At 37.0% G+C, this 15,710-nt stretch overlaps 1 protein-coding gene across 7 annotated transcripts in view; it reads right to left on the bottom strand.

Moving 5' to 3' along the window:
• Nucleotides 1-15,710, bottom strand: part of ralgapa2 (Ral GTPase activating protein catalytic alpha subunit 2) — a 109,731-nt gene that overhangs the window by 67,586 nt on the left and 26,435 nt on the right. For 5 of the 7 annotated variants that reach the window (XM_014468804.2, XM_023352133.1, XM_023352134.1 and 2 more), the window contains exons 5-22: nucleotides 14,858-14,901; nucleotides 14,544-14,724; nucleotides 14,316-14,431; nucleotides 13,085-13,223; nucleotides 11,748-11,956; nucleotides 11,062-11,307; nucleotides 10,763-10,945; nucleotides 10,431-10,565; nucleotides 9,663-9,811; nucleotides 9,466-9,577; nucleotides 9,077-9,314; nucleotides 7,291-7,470; nucleotides 2,762-2,908; nucleotides 1,987-2,109; nucleotides 1,241-1,311; nucleotides 1,056-1,146; nucleotides 689-862; nucleotides 163-333 (exon numbers count right to left, since the gene is read on the bottom strand). In XM_014468804.2, coding sequence (XP_014324290.1) covers nucleotides 163-333; nucleotides 689-862; nucleotides 1,056-1,146; nucleotides 1,241-1,311; nucleotides 1,987-2,109; nucleotides 2,762-2,908; nucleotides 7,291-7,470; nucleotides 9,077-9,314; nucleotides 9,466-9,577; nucleotides 9,663-9,811; nucleotides 10,431-10,565; nucleotides 10,763-10,945; nucleotides 11,062-11,307; nucleotides 11,748-11,956; nucleotides 13,085-13,223; nucleotides 14,316-14,431; nucleotides 14,544-14,724; nucleotides 14,858-14,901 — 2,709 coding nt within the window. The remainder of the gene's footprint in view (nucleotides 1-162; nucleotides 334-688; nucleotides 863-1,055; nucleotides 1,147-1,240; nucleotides 1,312-1,986; nucleotides 2,110-2,761; nucleotides 2,909-7,290; nucleotides 7,471-9,076; nucleotides 9,315-9,465; nucleotides 9,578-9,662; nucleotides 9,812-10,430; nucleotides 10,566-10,762; nucleotides 10,946-11,061; nucleotides 11,308-11,747; nucleotides 11,957-13,084; nucleotides 13,224-14,315; nucleotides 14,432-14,543; nucleotides 14,725-14,857; nucleotides 14,902-15,710) is intronic. The other 2 variants (XM_023352137.1, XM_023352136.1) reach the window with 2 other exon arrangements.

The raw sequence follows: 15,710 nt of genomic DNA, 5'->3' as shown, positions 1-15,710 counted from the left end.
TATTTTGCAAGTAACTGTGATTAATAAACGATCTATCTCAGCTGAGGGAGGAGAAAAATAGACAGATGAAACAGAATTTTTTGATGCAAGAATCCAAGTGGAAACAGTGGAAGAAAAGTTAATGATATCTTTGATTGATAAATAACAGCTAGGCAGCGGTACCCAAGTGGTGTGGCATGTGTAAGACAGACTGATGCATGGTGTCATCCAGGGGACAGTCCCGCGGGCACTCTGTGTGCACCAGCAGGGCTGGTGAAGAGGGGGGATTCTGGGGGTAGTGGTAATTGTGGTGGTAGGGAGGAGCAGAGTGGGGAAGGAGGGCACACTCAGGACCTAAAAACAACAATGGAAAAGGAATAAAAACTGGCTTTGAGGTTGAGGGAGCACAGAGACACACGGATCACAATGCAGGGAACAGAAAAATTTACCTCAAACGGTGGGATGAGAGGAGACAACACATTTTCTCACAAAACAATGTTAGGAGTAAAATAAAAATCTGAGCGAGATGAAGACCTACAAGTACTTGGAAAAGGACTCAAGCTTCCCAGTGAGCTGTACCTAAGCTTTTAACATGAAGCTATCCCGTGTTTCTGTTGTTTAATATTTCACATCGTTAAAATCTGACCCATCTAAAGTGAACATTTTTAATCTTCAAGAGTATGTGTTAACTGTCTTTCCCTGGCCTTACCTGCTAGAGCATCATTGTGGCTGAGCAGCAAACTCCCTTGATTCTGGGGGTCAGCTGTAACGTCCATGTGAGCCGACTGCGTGGACTGAGTGTCGGCCTCCTCATCAAATGTTTGCCACGTAACTTCAGCCTCATTGAGGTAGCCGTTGGATGTCTCGCTACTCACACTTTCACCTATTTAAAGAAGAGAAGATGTGCTTTTTATAGCAGAGACATGCGACTACAATATAATTTTTAGAAAACATGCTCTTTTCTAAAGAGCATGTTTATGCTCCTACGTTATACAACGTAGGTTGTATAATGAACTGGAGCTAAACAGCTAACACATAGGTAATTCAAATTACACAACCGGCAGGTGATCTCTCACTTTTATCTCTGAGTTTGTGTCTTGTGTAGATTGGGGGTCCGTCAGTGCTTGACTCTGTCTCAGCTGGACTGCTGCTCCGTAGGATCAATATCTAGATATGAAGTAACAAATAAAAAAAAATAAAAAAAATCTAGCACACACAGTTAATACCTCATTATATAATAGTACAAGTTTAATGTACATACCACTGGTGGCTCATTGCTCTCTGTCCTGCCTTCAGAACCACAAGAAGTGGGGGAGTAGTCTCTCTTCTGGGCTGTGAGAAAAAAAAGTTATTTTATTTAAATGGAGAGAATGAAAAGCTCTCTATTAAATGCTCTTAAATACAAATTTCCCTTAAATTATGACCACGGATACATCTATATAAATTAAAATGTTGTTGAAATGTTATTTTATTTTTGTAGATCAATTCAAAAAGTGGAACTTGTGATATACCGTAAAGGAGATATGGTATATGGACATACTTCTAAAAGGGTAAACTTATATGTATAATTTTTAGCTTTTTCAATTGGTCTGATGTAATGTTCAAATTTTCTGAGAAACTCAATTTTGTGTTTTTATTAACTGAAAGCCATATTGTTCAAAGTAACAGAAATAAATGCCTGAAATGTGTGTAAGAAATCACTTTATGAATTGCATTACTGAAATAAATACAGATTTAATTCTAGTCTTCATTAAATGTTATTTTCTTAACATGGGTTTAACAGTGACACATCATAATGTTCCTATTATATCATTGTAACATAGACATATTGACATTTTGCCATAAAAAATTTGAACAATACAGCCAAAAAAGTAATTAGCATACAGGCAACTCCGCTCATGAATGACTAATGACGGTTCAGCTGAATCGTGTCTTCACAGGTTAAGTTATGAATGAGAATGAGGATAGAAGTAAAATAGAGCGAAGATTTTTGTTGTTGTTCAATACCTGGTAAAGTGTCAGACAGCTGCTGGGTGATGTCTGAGGTGCTGCTGCTCCGCTGCAGAGGACTCTCCCTGCCCCCCATCTCCTCTTCTCCTCCACATTCTGAGAGCTGACATTCTTCCACATCTGGAAGGAAAAAAAACAAGGTCAGTTCGTGTCAGTACATCATTCGAAAAGAAAATTAAAAGCATAATCTGGGACAGACTTGTATTATTTCCAAGGAGATGAAGAAACGTTCATGATGCAGAACAGACTTTTATGAAGACATGGAGGAAAACATCACATGCAGACATGCATTAGTAATAACTAATGAGATGTTTTTGTTACAGACTGCAATTTTGCAATAAAGGGAGTTCAGGCCATAAGTAGTTTTTAAGGAACTACTTTTAAAAATAAAACCAGGGTTCCTACAGCTTTTTCATGATGAAATTGTTTGCCCATTTTTACAATGAATACAAATGTTTACTGAAAATGCAAAAACGTAAATGTGAAACCTGAAAAAATTGGAGGGTGGATGGATACAGTTTCTCAACAATGTAACTAGAAGTAACGTCTGGGAATATTTTTCCAGACTCTGTTTTTTTTTTATCTTCCATAGCTATTCCCCCTGGAAGAATAATACTATCCAATCTAATCTTCCCCTAATTTCATACAGCACAGGAACCCTGTAATACGGTCATAAACACTATAAACTGCCAAAATTAGTTAGAGATGGATGAGAATGCAGGATGGAGGTCACAAACACACAAATACATGCAGCTCTCGCAGTGCACGTTACCTGAGAGTCTATGAGAGCAAGCAGAATTACCAGAAGAGATACCAGGCAAGAAAGAGCTCACAGTGTGGAGCAGCATAGGAACACTTTTAGTAGTGGGCAAAGCCTCGTAAAGATGGACACAGTTGCTGATGGACTGGCTTCGCTTAGCTTCCATCAGGAAAAGATAGAAAGGGAAGAAAACAGACAGTGGAAACAGCAGAAAGGCAAAGGGAAGAAGACAGAATTCAATAAAATAGTCACTTCTAATGATAAATGTTTTTTTTAAATCACAGAAGTAATTTACATTATGCAGAGATAAGAAGTTTTCCTGTGATGCCATTTAAATACATCAGAAAGACAAACTAAGTGTAGTTTGTAGTTCTGTGTGGGTCTTACGATATAACGCCCAGAAAAAAGGAGACGCAATCAGTAGAAAATACAACTACTATAACTCATAACAGCCCAGTGTATTTATACCACTCATGGTATGACAGCCACGCACAAAATAGCTACACACAACTTCTCACATAATTAAGGAAGTTATTTGAGGGGGAAAAAGCAAGTTGAGCTAGTTTTCCCTTTGGAATGGGAAAAAACACACAACAAAACTTAAGTAGAAAACTGAATAAATTAAGCAAGTGGAATTATATAAAAAAAAGAATATAAAAATACTCAAATAATTAAACAATTTAAAACAATATTTTAAAAGAATATTAAAAAATTGGTAATTGCTGAAAATTTATCTTGATATAACTCCAAAAAGTTTAATTTAATCTCAAATACTGTAACATCTCGTGCAAGAAAGAAAGTGCAAAAATAGTAAGGTTACAAATTAAAGAGAACAAAGTTTGCACAAATACTGCAAGAGGAAATTCAACATATATGAATTACAGAATCATTTTTGATTCTTTACAAAGTTGTAAGGGTCACACAAGAAGATGACTCATAATGATGAATTTTGGTAACACTGAGAGACCAAATAACTCAAGCTCTAACTTAATTTTAGGATGAAAAGCAAAGTATTGTGGACATCCCATCATCATGAGATTACAGAAGTAGTTATTTTGTGATTATCTGATAAAGGTTACTCCACCACTCAGCTCGTACATTGTGTCTGTATGCTTTTATATGCATGTAAAAAGTGGAATCAGCAATTAGCAATCACCTGGTGGGCATACGAGTCTGCTGAGATTACCGTATGAACTACTTCCCAGTACAATGTCCCCAAGAATGGTTTAAATGGGATAATGCAGAGGCATTGTTATGATGACGTGCTGAAGGCTGAATGTTGGAAAGAGCATGACCTTCTTAAAGAGACAGAAGCTAATTTCAAGACGTAAAATTACAAAGTCAAATTACTTTTACGTCGTGATTGACATTTACAGAATATTTTTATAACTGATGGCAACATAGTTAATCAATTGTGCTATAAAATGAACTATGTGCATAGAAAACACATAATACTGCTCCTTTAAAATATATTGTGTTTAATGAAACTATTTTAGAGTTTTGCTTTCTGAACTGAAAACAATATGTCAATTTTTTATATCCCTAGGATGCACCTGTATTTGTTTCATGTACTTTATACAAATACATTTAAAAAGTAATTGTATTTAGCAAGTTTCTGCCCAAAATAATTAGCTGTTCACACCCAAAATAATATAAACAGGATATTGCAACCAGTTAGTAGCAATCCTATAAAAGGCAAGGAGAAAGTTTATTCACCTGGATCTGTGTAGTTGCAAACGCTTAATGAGCTCCATAATTAAATACCCTTTTCCTTCATTATAAGGACAAGATCTCACAATATAACACTGTACATTTGCATGTGTAAGAGCAACCAAGTTTAGACAGTTGTCAATGCTGATGCTTTACCATTGTGTCTGGATAGTACTTCAGGGTTATTCTCATAGAAAGCACTGAAAAAAGGTGCTTCTCTCATCTGCTTTCAGCACACTTTAATTACGCCTTTCAGTTAAGAGAGATACATCATATCTCCCACAGCCCACTGCTGCTTCTCGTTTTGTGCATATTAATGAGCATTAATTACACTCTTAATGAAACAATCAAAAACTGCCGTGTAATTGATGTGTGGGCTTTCTCTTGAGGAGCAAGGAGAAGGGCTGTTGCTCCTTTGAAGATCAATGTGAGAGCAATACAATCAGGCTGAGGAAAGGAGGAGAATCTGAAGCGGTTGCTTTTAATGTCCATCTTTACTTGCATTGAGATACAAATAAACAGGCTAAAAGAATAGATGCATAAACATCTACCTAAGGGACATAATTGATTTTTTAACACATGCATATAAAAGCATGCAGACACATTATCCTTTAAGCAAATAAAAATAAAAAATCCCCTCCTTTCCAAACAGGCTTGTAATCTGAGAGGATTAAATGAAAAAAAAAAAAAACTATTTTCTTTTGGTTTGACCATCCGGATTAAAACAAAACAGAAAAACAGAGTAAAGCATTGCAACTTTTGACAAGTCTATCAGTTAAACATATAATTTACTTCCCACTTCTCAATCAAATAAAAGCTGCCATTACAGCAGCATTCAACCCTTATTTTTGACATGTAGTCTAGGGAATTGTTCTGTGTGCCTGCAGTTAAACTGACATGGAATATGCTGACACTGGCCAGTGACATGTCAAAGAAAGAATGAGGGCCATCTGCTGGCCTCTTTGTCTACAGAACTGCATCCCACTGGCACCTGGCCCCTTTCAAAGATTTCCACATAAGATCATTATGTCTGATAAACCCTGCGCATGGTTTTTGGTGTGCAGTCTGCCCCCAAAAAACATAAATACAATGCATACACAAGTGCTGGTCAGAAGTTTACATACACTTCTTCACAATTAAGTGCTGAAAAATGTGATCTTTCTCACAATGATGTTTAACTATTCTTTTTTCAGGTTGGAATTATCATAAAATATACAAGATCAGATAAGTCTGAATTTATTGTGAATTGTATGCAAACACACACACACACCCACACACAGCTAATGCAACCACCAGTATTTAGATGATCTTAAATAAGTTGTAAAATCCATCTCTTTATCTGTCTTCTGTGTGAGACATTTACCTTGGACAGAGGGGTTACACACATCAAAGATAATAAATTGATAGATTAATTGATAAGAGAAACTATATGCCAGTACTAAGGCTCTTGTCTAATTCTGGCTGGATTACTTTGTCACTCTTATGATAAAGAGGTAATTTAAATTGGTTAGATTCCTGCCACAGACAAAGCTCCTATTCATTTCAACAGAGTTGAAATGAAGTTTAGTGATAGCCTGATTTATCCATATCGAAACCACTGGTGTTGAAACTTCATCCAAGTTTCAACTCTTGAACTTTTATAGCTATTCACTCATGTTGTCATTGAAAAATTTGAAAGTTGTCCACCATCTTTATTATTCCATCCAGTTTGCACAATTCATTACCACCGCTGATGGCAAAAAAAAAAAGAAGCATGATTTTAGCACCTAGTTGATAGGAGGTATAGCAGCCACAGCTTTGGAAACTTCAAGTTGACCCCAACAAAGACACATCACTGTCACCATCACTAAATAGCTCATTCTTTTCCTCATCTGTCTACAAACCTTTCCTTCAAAACGTCTGTCCATGTGGTTGGCTGAAAGTCTCAGTTGTGCTTCAAGTGTTTACTTTGGAGGACAGAATTTTGTCTTGGTCAGAAATTCGTAAACTGACTTTACTGTGAATCATCTCACTGGTATTTCAGCATATCCTAGTTCATCGTAAACTTTAGAACCGGGGTCTCAAACTCCAGTCCTCGAGGGCCACTGTCCTGAAGTTTTTAGATGTGCCACAGGTACAAAACGCTGGAATGAAATGGCTTAATTACCTCCTCCTTGCATAGATCAGTTCTCCAGAGCCTTGCTAATGACCTAATTATTCTATTCAGGTGTGTTGCAGAAGAGGCACATCTAAAAGTTGCAGGACAGCGGCCCTCGAGGACTGGAGTTTGAGACCCCTGCTTCAGATTAATAAAAAAAAGATCAAATTTAGACATAACTAGATGTTCTAACCAGATGATAATCTGAAACACACATTATTACTGAGTTTGGATTATAATTCCAGATTGGCTCAGACCCCAATCCTAATGAAAATACACAAGCTATGCTCAAAAGTCAAATCTTGGTCAGAGCACAGCAGTATCCAGGTAGAATTGTGCTAAGACTGTGTTAATGGACAAAAAAAGTAGCTGGTATCTGTCATGCTAACAGACATTTATCTAAATATTAGTGGGAATTAGGTGTATATTTGTGCCTCCATGTGTGATTTTAATCTTGTGTGTATTGGATAAAATGTCCATAATATTAAAAACTGTACACAAACTTTTTGTGAATTCATATAAGTTATGTTGTACCATCATTCCTCCCTGAGGAAAGAAACTCTTGCAAACGAATCAATATGACAACAATGTTGATTTATATTTCTGGTTAGTACTGTAAAACAGCGTACATGTGGGAAGAGCTTTATAAAAGCCAGTGGTGTGGAGCTGCTAGTGGACCGTGGATCATACTGACCGGAGGCCTTCTGTCGGACATTGTTCCGGGCTTTCTCCACACCGGGGGCTCCTGAGGTAGTGGCAGAGCGAATCCTCATGGGTTCCTGGGCTACCGGCCCACCCTGCTCTCCGTGGTTTCTCCAGCTCAGTGAGAATGAGCGTGCAACTGCAGCAGCCTTCTGGGAGTCCTGGATTACTCCTGGCATGCAAAGAGAGAGTTTTAAAGGTCTAAAATGCCAGTGGGCAGTTTTGCAGCAGCTATTGGCATAAATTCAGATTTAGAAGAAAGGATTATCCTGACAACAAAGAGAGATATCTGCAGGGTGCATAGTACTACAAAGATTAAAATTTTCACAAATAAAGGCTTTACAAATGTTATGTTGATTCACCAACAGCCTTGAGCTAAATCAAAGTACAATGTACCAAAAATATTGTTATTGTTAATCCAACTGAATTCAAGCAAAGTTTAGTTTAAAAGAACCAAAATTATATCACTTGAGGATACAGTTAAACATTATCTTGCAAGCGTATTTCATTTCATATTTGTCACATTACAAATAAACGTTAGGGTAGTTTATAAATAAATACTAAACAAATTCAAAAGTAGTTCATAACAATGAAGTGTGTACAAGAATCATTTACAACCAGTAGGAGTTGTCACCATATCGTTTATCAATTATCATGAAAAATTTTGGATTGTGATTATTTAAGAATTATTTATTGGAAATGGTATTTTTACCATTTCCTCCACCATTTGTTCCATGAGAGCATCAATAAATATTGCATTTGAAAAGATGATTAAATGCAGTTACTGTGTGCTGCTTAGAGATATAAATCACACTTTTTTAAGTAACTGGGTCCTGAAGAAGCCTATTTTAAATGTGGATGTTTTTCAAGAACAGTATATGTGTTTGTGGAGCTATGATGCTGCGCCATGCAGTCACAGTCATACATTTGCTTAAAACTAATTAATTTATTATAATTTTTATTATTATCACAATAGTACCACAAAATAGTATCCATAACATCCATCCCTAATTTTCAACTCAAGTCTTTCAAGGCTTATTTCTACTTAGACACTAATTTTTTTCCCCCCATTAACTCTGAGCAGTTTCTCTGTTTCCACTGAAAAAGTTCTCACACAGCATGATGCTGCCTCCACCATGCTTCACCATGGTGATGTATTGTGAAAGGTTATTTTCAACCTCAATACAATTGGTCTTCTTTCCCCCCCTTTTTTTATTGTTACATTTTTTCCCCTTTTTTGTTCTTTAAATACCAGCATCTCAATTAAAATGATATGAATTGATTCTTTATAAGTAAGTTTCATCTTTTTCTTTTTTTAACCTGAAAACAAATATCAACCATACTTTCTCAACCACAAAACAGCAACGCATTGTACGTACATTGAGTAAATTGATATATTGTTCTAATAAGTTAGTGTTTTTTGAAGCATCAGTGTTTGTGGTTGAGAAAATAATTTTTTTGCACTTTAAAGATTGCTGACCACTGGTTTAGGTGAGAAGCAATGTCTTGGTAGGTTTTGTGATTATCTTTCCATTTTTGGATAATGGACTTGTGCTGCAGGGGAAGTTCAAAGCTATCAATATTCCTTTGTTACCTAAAACCTTTGTCTATCACAAAAAAAATAAAATAAATCACAGTAAATACATGGGAATTTGTGGTTGTGATATGACAATAAGGAAAATTGAAAGTGGTATGAAAACTTTTGAAAGGCTCTGTATCGTTCGCAACTTTTTAAAATCATGTCCCAATTTTCACGTTTTCATATTTAATCCCCTTACCACGTCCTCGCTGCTTTTTCTCTTTCTGTTCGCTGAGTTTGTCTAAAGGCAAGTTGGCCATGTCCAGGCCATAAACAGAGCGTGCCAGCACAGCCGTCAGCGAGTCCATGATACTGGCCCACTCCATCACCAGCTCCTCCCAGCAGGTAAGAGAGGACAGCACTGCCAGCAGCTCGTCCCACAGCTCCCGAGATATAAATACGCTGAGGTTTGCTCTAACCCACGCCACAATAATAGTCTAAAAAAAATAAAAATCAGGAGAGAAGAACTCAGCTTGTTCAGTATCTACTGTAACTTTTAAATGAGTTCATGGGGAAACTGTTGATTAAAACTTAAAAATGACTAAACTGCAAAGAAATTTAAATAAAATAGTAAATATTGGCTTTTACCCTAAAAAGTAAGGATGCTAAACTTTCAGCAAAGCTGTCTTTTCTTTGGTTTTCTTGTGGCCTCTTCATTACTGCCTCTGTGATCTTCAGTAGCACCTGCAGCATCTGCTCCCTGAAGAATGAACAAACAGAAATCAAAAAGGCATCAACCAAAGAATTATCGAAGAAAATCACTCATACACTCCAAAGTTACTAACCATGTCTGTGTAGTCATGCTGTGCTCCATGATCATGTGCCGATAGATGCTGAGAACATTCTTGCACACTTCAACCTGATTTTCCAGGAGTTTTGGAACGTCCTGGCATGGCTCCAACAGGAACACATTGGATGAGTTGGTCAGGAAAACCTACACAAATACACAAAGATATATGTTACATGTGCATATGTGGACAGGTTTGTTGGTAACCTTTGTAAAAACATGTTAAAAATGTATATTAAAAAAAAAAACAGAATTTAATTTAAACTAATTTATTCAGATTTGATCAAATCTACAGTAGAAAATAAAATAAACTGATATTCCAAACACCCATTGAAAATACGTTCCACAAATGGCTTTTATTTTAATTTATTCTATACTTTTTAAGATTGATCAGAGTTCTTTCGACTCCCTGGTCAGTAATCCAAGAATCCCTGTAATAATAAAACATAAACAGTCCCATTTCTTCTGATTTATTAACTACATGACAGGATAGGGATCCATGTTTACAAAACAGTCACCAGGAGGGAAATGTAAGAAAAAAATACTGCTAACTCACTGATCACTGTAAGAAAAGTATAAGAATTATAAGAAATAACAATAGGATCCCAAAAAGGGTGGTGGTCTTCCATCCAGACATCCATCATGTTCACCCGCTTGTTCATGTAAGTTCACGCTGACAGATCACCATTGTATGGCAGGTGTTTATCGCACTAAAAACAATTATTTCTCAAGGTAATTTCTTCATGTGAACCAAAGTATTACTGACCTGTAGTGTAAGCTGCATGCCAGCTTTAACGTCTCTATTCTGCTCCTCTGTGAGAAAGCCCCGATTGATGGCACTGCTGAACGAGTAAGTCCTTCCCCAGCTTGACGAGCGTTTGTGACCGTGACTCTCAAACGCCTTGCAGAGAAAAAAAGAGACAACAAAGGGAGAGGCTCAAAAGGTTTTATGCTTGGATTGTATGGAGAAAGTAAAATTTTAGAATCATGGATAATCACGTCTATTTTACTATACTTTTACACTCCACACAACGAATGTTTGCCATGTGTCAAAATGATGTAAATCCTGTCAACATTGAAACTTTCTGTGAATCTTACTTTTACATGCATGATGCTTGCATCTGTGCTGAGAACACGCTCTGAGTTTTCATCCACTTCATCTTCCTGGGTAGTTGGGTCAGGCTCGGTCATGAAGATGGGCTTTTCCTGCAGGAGCCACTTTCTGTACACTTTGATAACCTTCCTGGTTGCTGAGGCTTCACAAGCCGGCAACAAGAAGGCCTGTGAGATTGGATAGAGAAGTTAGTAGAATGGAAGTAACTCAGTCAGGATAAACATACGACCAGCAGAGGGAGACAAAGTACAAGATATGAGAATAGTTCTTATATTTGTTGTACCTGGTGGAAGACTTCATTGACAAAATTAACATTGTCCCTTGTGGACAGCAGAATGCCGTGCACCATGTCGTAGACATGCTTGTGCTCCTCCTCAATGCTACACAAACTGGAATCACTGGGCCTTCGATCAGACAGCGTGCTGCTGTTAGAGTGGCTCTTTTCTGTGTCCCCTGGTGGTCCGCTGGTATCCCCATCAGTAGTCTTATCTTTCTCCTTCTCCTGGCTGCTACTGCCTGCAGTGACAGTCTGCCAGAAATAAACAGGGGGAAAGAAATTAGAAGTCAGCATAAGTTAAAGAAGAGGATCCTCACAGATAAATAACTTGGCTTCTACAATACATACTAACATTTTTTAAATCATCATCAGTTCTACTAAAAATTCAAATTTAGATTGCATGTACAGTTCCCTTCTTTTCTGATATACATAGCACTTAGAAAGGACAAAATAGAATGTAATCAAACAATTAAAGAATGCTGTAGTTTGTGGAGGAGTTGCACTACTAATCAATAGGTCATACAATAAGGCATCTCTCCCATATTCACTATTGATATAAAGGAGAATATGGACATTTTTTTCCCTTTCCATACCTTCTTGCTCTATTCACTTTTATATGGTTAGATTTCCCAAAAACAATCTTCCGTTCTTTCTGACAATAAGAGAAATGAACAGAGTGGCATCATATTCACCTGGATGAGTTTGGGAATGACCTCAGTGCCGTTTTTGGCGCTCTGCGCTGCAGCAGCACTGTTGATGTACTTCTTCTCCAGGAAGAAAGTGACCAGCCAGGTGATGAAGGCTACCCTGGGTGCCAAGTACTGATCCCTGGTGCAGAAGGTGCTCTCGTTGTTCCTCGTCACCGGCACATACAAGGGTTTCGCTCTGAGCGGGGGGAGTTCTGAACACAGAACAAAGGAATATAAAAACTGAAAGGCAGACTTATGGCCCCAGATTCATATTTAGGGCTGTAATTGTTTGAATTACATGTTTTATTAAAATTCCAGGAAATGTAAAGGACAAACATGTTCCACTTTTGTTTTGTAAAACTAAAAGGCAGAACTTCCAGGCAATCTCCATGGGTCTCTCCCAATGCAGCACACACACTTCATATTTCACCAACACCGGTCAAGTAAAACATTGTGTCTAGAATATGCAACAAACTGAAAGAATTCGCAAGCCAGTGCTGCAAGAAAGAACATTTTTTTCTGTTCTTGCAGAGTGCTGACCTTCAATCTTTAATCATGAAAGAATCGCACTGAAATCTCTGCCCATTCGCTCAAATCATTCGGTCTGTGATCCTTCTGTGCAACAGACTTAACGAACGCCAATTTAACTTTTTCACAACCAAAGAGAATCTACAACAAACATCAAGTAGTGACTGAAAATATGTGGGGAAATATCCTGCAGTTTGACTGTAACTGCAACCGACATCTGATTATTTGCTTCTACAGTTGTCTGTTTTCCCTCATACTCCTCTCGCCCCCCCCCAAGGGTCTGATTCCAATAAGTGCATAAACGCCCGAAATATCCCTTCTATTTATTGATATACAGACATCCCTGACCACTTGTGTGAAATTTTCAATTGCAACAGGAGTTCCTATCAAGATTTGATCATACTCGTGCAGTCTGCCATGTTCAGCTGTTGAGAGCAAAACTAAATGATTTTCCAAAGAAAATCATTTAATTATTTCACATTAACAGATAAGGAGAGTCTTTGTTACAGTCATATTTGTACATTTTTGTGAATTCACTTTTGTATTTTCACAATTTGTACACTTACGTTATTTTACCATCTGTCACTGGTATCGGGAAAATAAACAAATCTTACAGATATTGTAGTATAATGTCATTAATTAATCATTTTATTTTTTCAACTGTTACTTAAGTAGCATGATATATGAAACTAACATTTTCACTATCATACCATGATAATCTCATACTGAGTCAGATTTAATGTATAATATGAGAATAGTTGCTTTACAAGACTTCAACAACAAAGAGACACATACTGAATGAATAAACTTACCTAACAAAGGCTTATAAAGATTTGTGAATTTGGTGAAAGAGGGGAATAGATGTGGAAGGTAGTACTTCTTGAAAAGACTGAAGAGAAATCTGAAGCCTGTGTCTTCATTCTCTTTGTTCTTCCATTCTAAACTGGATGCCTGAAGCAGACAAACAGCACAAAAGCAGACAAGGTCAAGACAATGTTCATACAGCGAGCGTTTATTGTCTGTGTGACAAGGCTCATCCATCATAAGAAACAAAACACAGGCAAAGTTTAATTGGGTTAAAATGAACATTCTGAGCAGCAGTTTTCTGCAACAATATGATTGAAATAAATGCTGGTTAAGAATGACTGCTTATCACAAAGTATTCAAAAAGATGCACATCATGCTAATCAAAACAGTTTACCTTTTAAACAGAATATTGTTCAGTGAGGTATATTGTGGTAATCAAATTTGTAATCATCACCACTTAAGCCGCAAAATTAACTCGTTACATCACAGATCTCTAATTTAAAGTTTTACACAACAAGTCCTGCATGCAGTGAGATACAGAGAGGATATAAAAAAAGAAAAACACACACATATAAATCATATAAACACTGATTGTCTAATGAGATTGCTCCTTTTTGTCTGTTTCATAATAACACATACTTCACTGCACTATACAGTAAACAGAACATTATTCCACAGTTGCAGATCCTATGGGGTGTTTACAGCAGAAATGCTAGACATTAATAAGGCACACCTTGATTATTCTGTAAACACAGCTGCAACTCAATTGTATCGTATGTGTTTCAGTGACAAATTGGGAATATGGCAGCATGTCAGTTGGGCCCCCATAGACAAAAATAAATCCAAGTACAAAAAAGAAGAAGTAGTAAAGTAGTAATTGGGGATTACCTGCTATATGAACATATGAAGCTGAACTGACCGTTTTCCAAATTTCATACAATGAGTGCATATGACCACCTCTATAAATGCAGGACTTTGGCATTTAATGGCCTGGAGAACACAGGTGTGTGCTAACACAATGTCGAGGTAAACACAACTTTGTGGAATGTGTCCCATGTTTTCTTGCAGTTGAGGTCCGATAGAAGTAATTTAGAAATCCGACAAAAACCAGATGAGTTTTATTATGTTCTGATACCTACAACTCCAGATTTTAAAGAAGGTGCACTCACCTTTTTCTCCTTAATTAAAAGTGACAAATATTTATGAGCTGTTTCACAGCTAAAGTTTATTAATTACCTGGATAACCATGTACTTGAGCAGTGTTTCAAGAAAGTAACAAGTCAGGTCATCTGCAACCTTCTCTCCAGACACAGCTGGAACCAACGGAGTGATCTCCTCAGGCACTACCTTGGCTGTACAGATCAAAAAGATACAATAAATCCAAAAAATAATTATATGAACCTGATTATGGAAAAAAAAGACTCTGTGCTAGCAAAATAAGCAAATGGCCTGCATCTAAGTCACCTTCCAGGGTGTTAGAAGATGGGTTGTTAATGATGCTGTCAAGCGTGCAGGGTCCTCTGGAGGAGGGAACAGCAGGGAATCCCGGAACCAGACAGGCAAAGATAAGAAACTGCTCCTCAGCGCAATTGTCCCGTAGAGCCTGAAGCCAAAGCAGGAAGAGACGGATCCCCTCACAGCGGATCTAGACAGAAGATAAATGATCTTATTTTATATACAAATTCAACTCAGTTTATCTTCAAAACCTTATGCGGCAGGAAAGTAATGTTTCTGCATTTGGACATTCATATAAGAGTTCAATACAATCAACAACTTACTTTAAATGAATTTCCAGTGTGCAGAAGTTTTTTCAGAATAGAACCTGAAAAAGAGAAGAAAAAAAAAAACACGTTTAGATATTTTTGAAAACCAAAGTCTCCAACCAAAGTTACAAAGACACAGCAACCCCACAAACTGTCAACTTCAGTGAGACAAATGGACTTTGAAAGGGCATCTTGACAAATAAACAGGCCAAGTGGCACATCATCACATTTTTCCGATCCAAATTAACATTAGTTGACAGTATAACGAATCGATGAAGCCAGTCTGTTTCCTCTGTAATCAGATGAGACATGGTTCTGATTACAAGGCAAAAGGGGTTTGTGTGAATTAGGGTATAGTTTTGACAGGCAGCAGGCAGCCCTGTTACTATGAGGACAAAATGGAAGGGCAACATATTTTAACTGATCAGAAACAAGAGAGCTTTAGGGGTAGGTGCTAGACCATGTTAATTTGGAACATTACTTCATATGTATTAAAGTATATTACTAATCAGAAAATAGAATAAATAAAACAAAACATAAGAATAGACCAAGTTACTGTGGTACAAAAAGTAATAAAATTAGGTTATTTACCAATGAGCTTCTTAGTGATGTGTATTAGAGTAACTGTACTTTGATTATTTCAATATATTACGGAGGGGGTTTGTGGTGTCACCACTATGTTGAGAAGCATTTTTGCTATGAATTTATGGCAGATATAGTGATTAGACTGTAGCTCACAGAAGCACAGTCAACAGGATATATGAAACAATCTGAGATGAAGGTATGAATGGGGCTTGGTTTAACTTAAGCTAAATTAATTTAAGTTAAATTGAGTTATAATGTTTTTTACACACATACAACACAATGG

This window comes from Xiphophorus maculatus, chromosome 19, assembly GCF_002775205.1.
Source record: "Xiphophorus maculatus strain JP 163 A chromosome 19, X_maculatus-5.0-male, whole genome shotgun sequence".
In the NCBI taxonomy this organism is placed as follows: Eukaryota; Metazoa; Chordata; class Actinopteri; order Cyprinodontiformes; family Poeciliidae; genus Xiphophorus; species Xiphophorus maculatus.
Note: the sequence above shows the minus strand (reverse complement) of the source record. Positions and strands in the feature narration are given on the sequence as shown.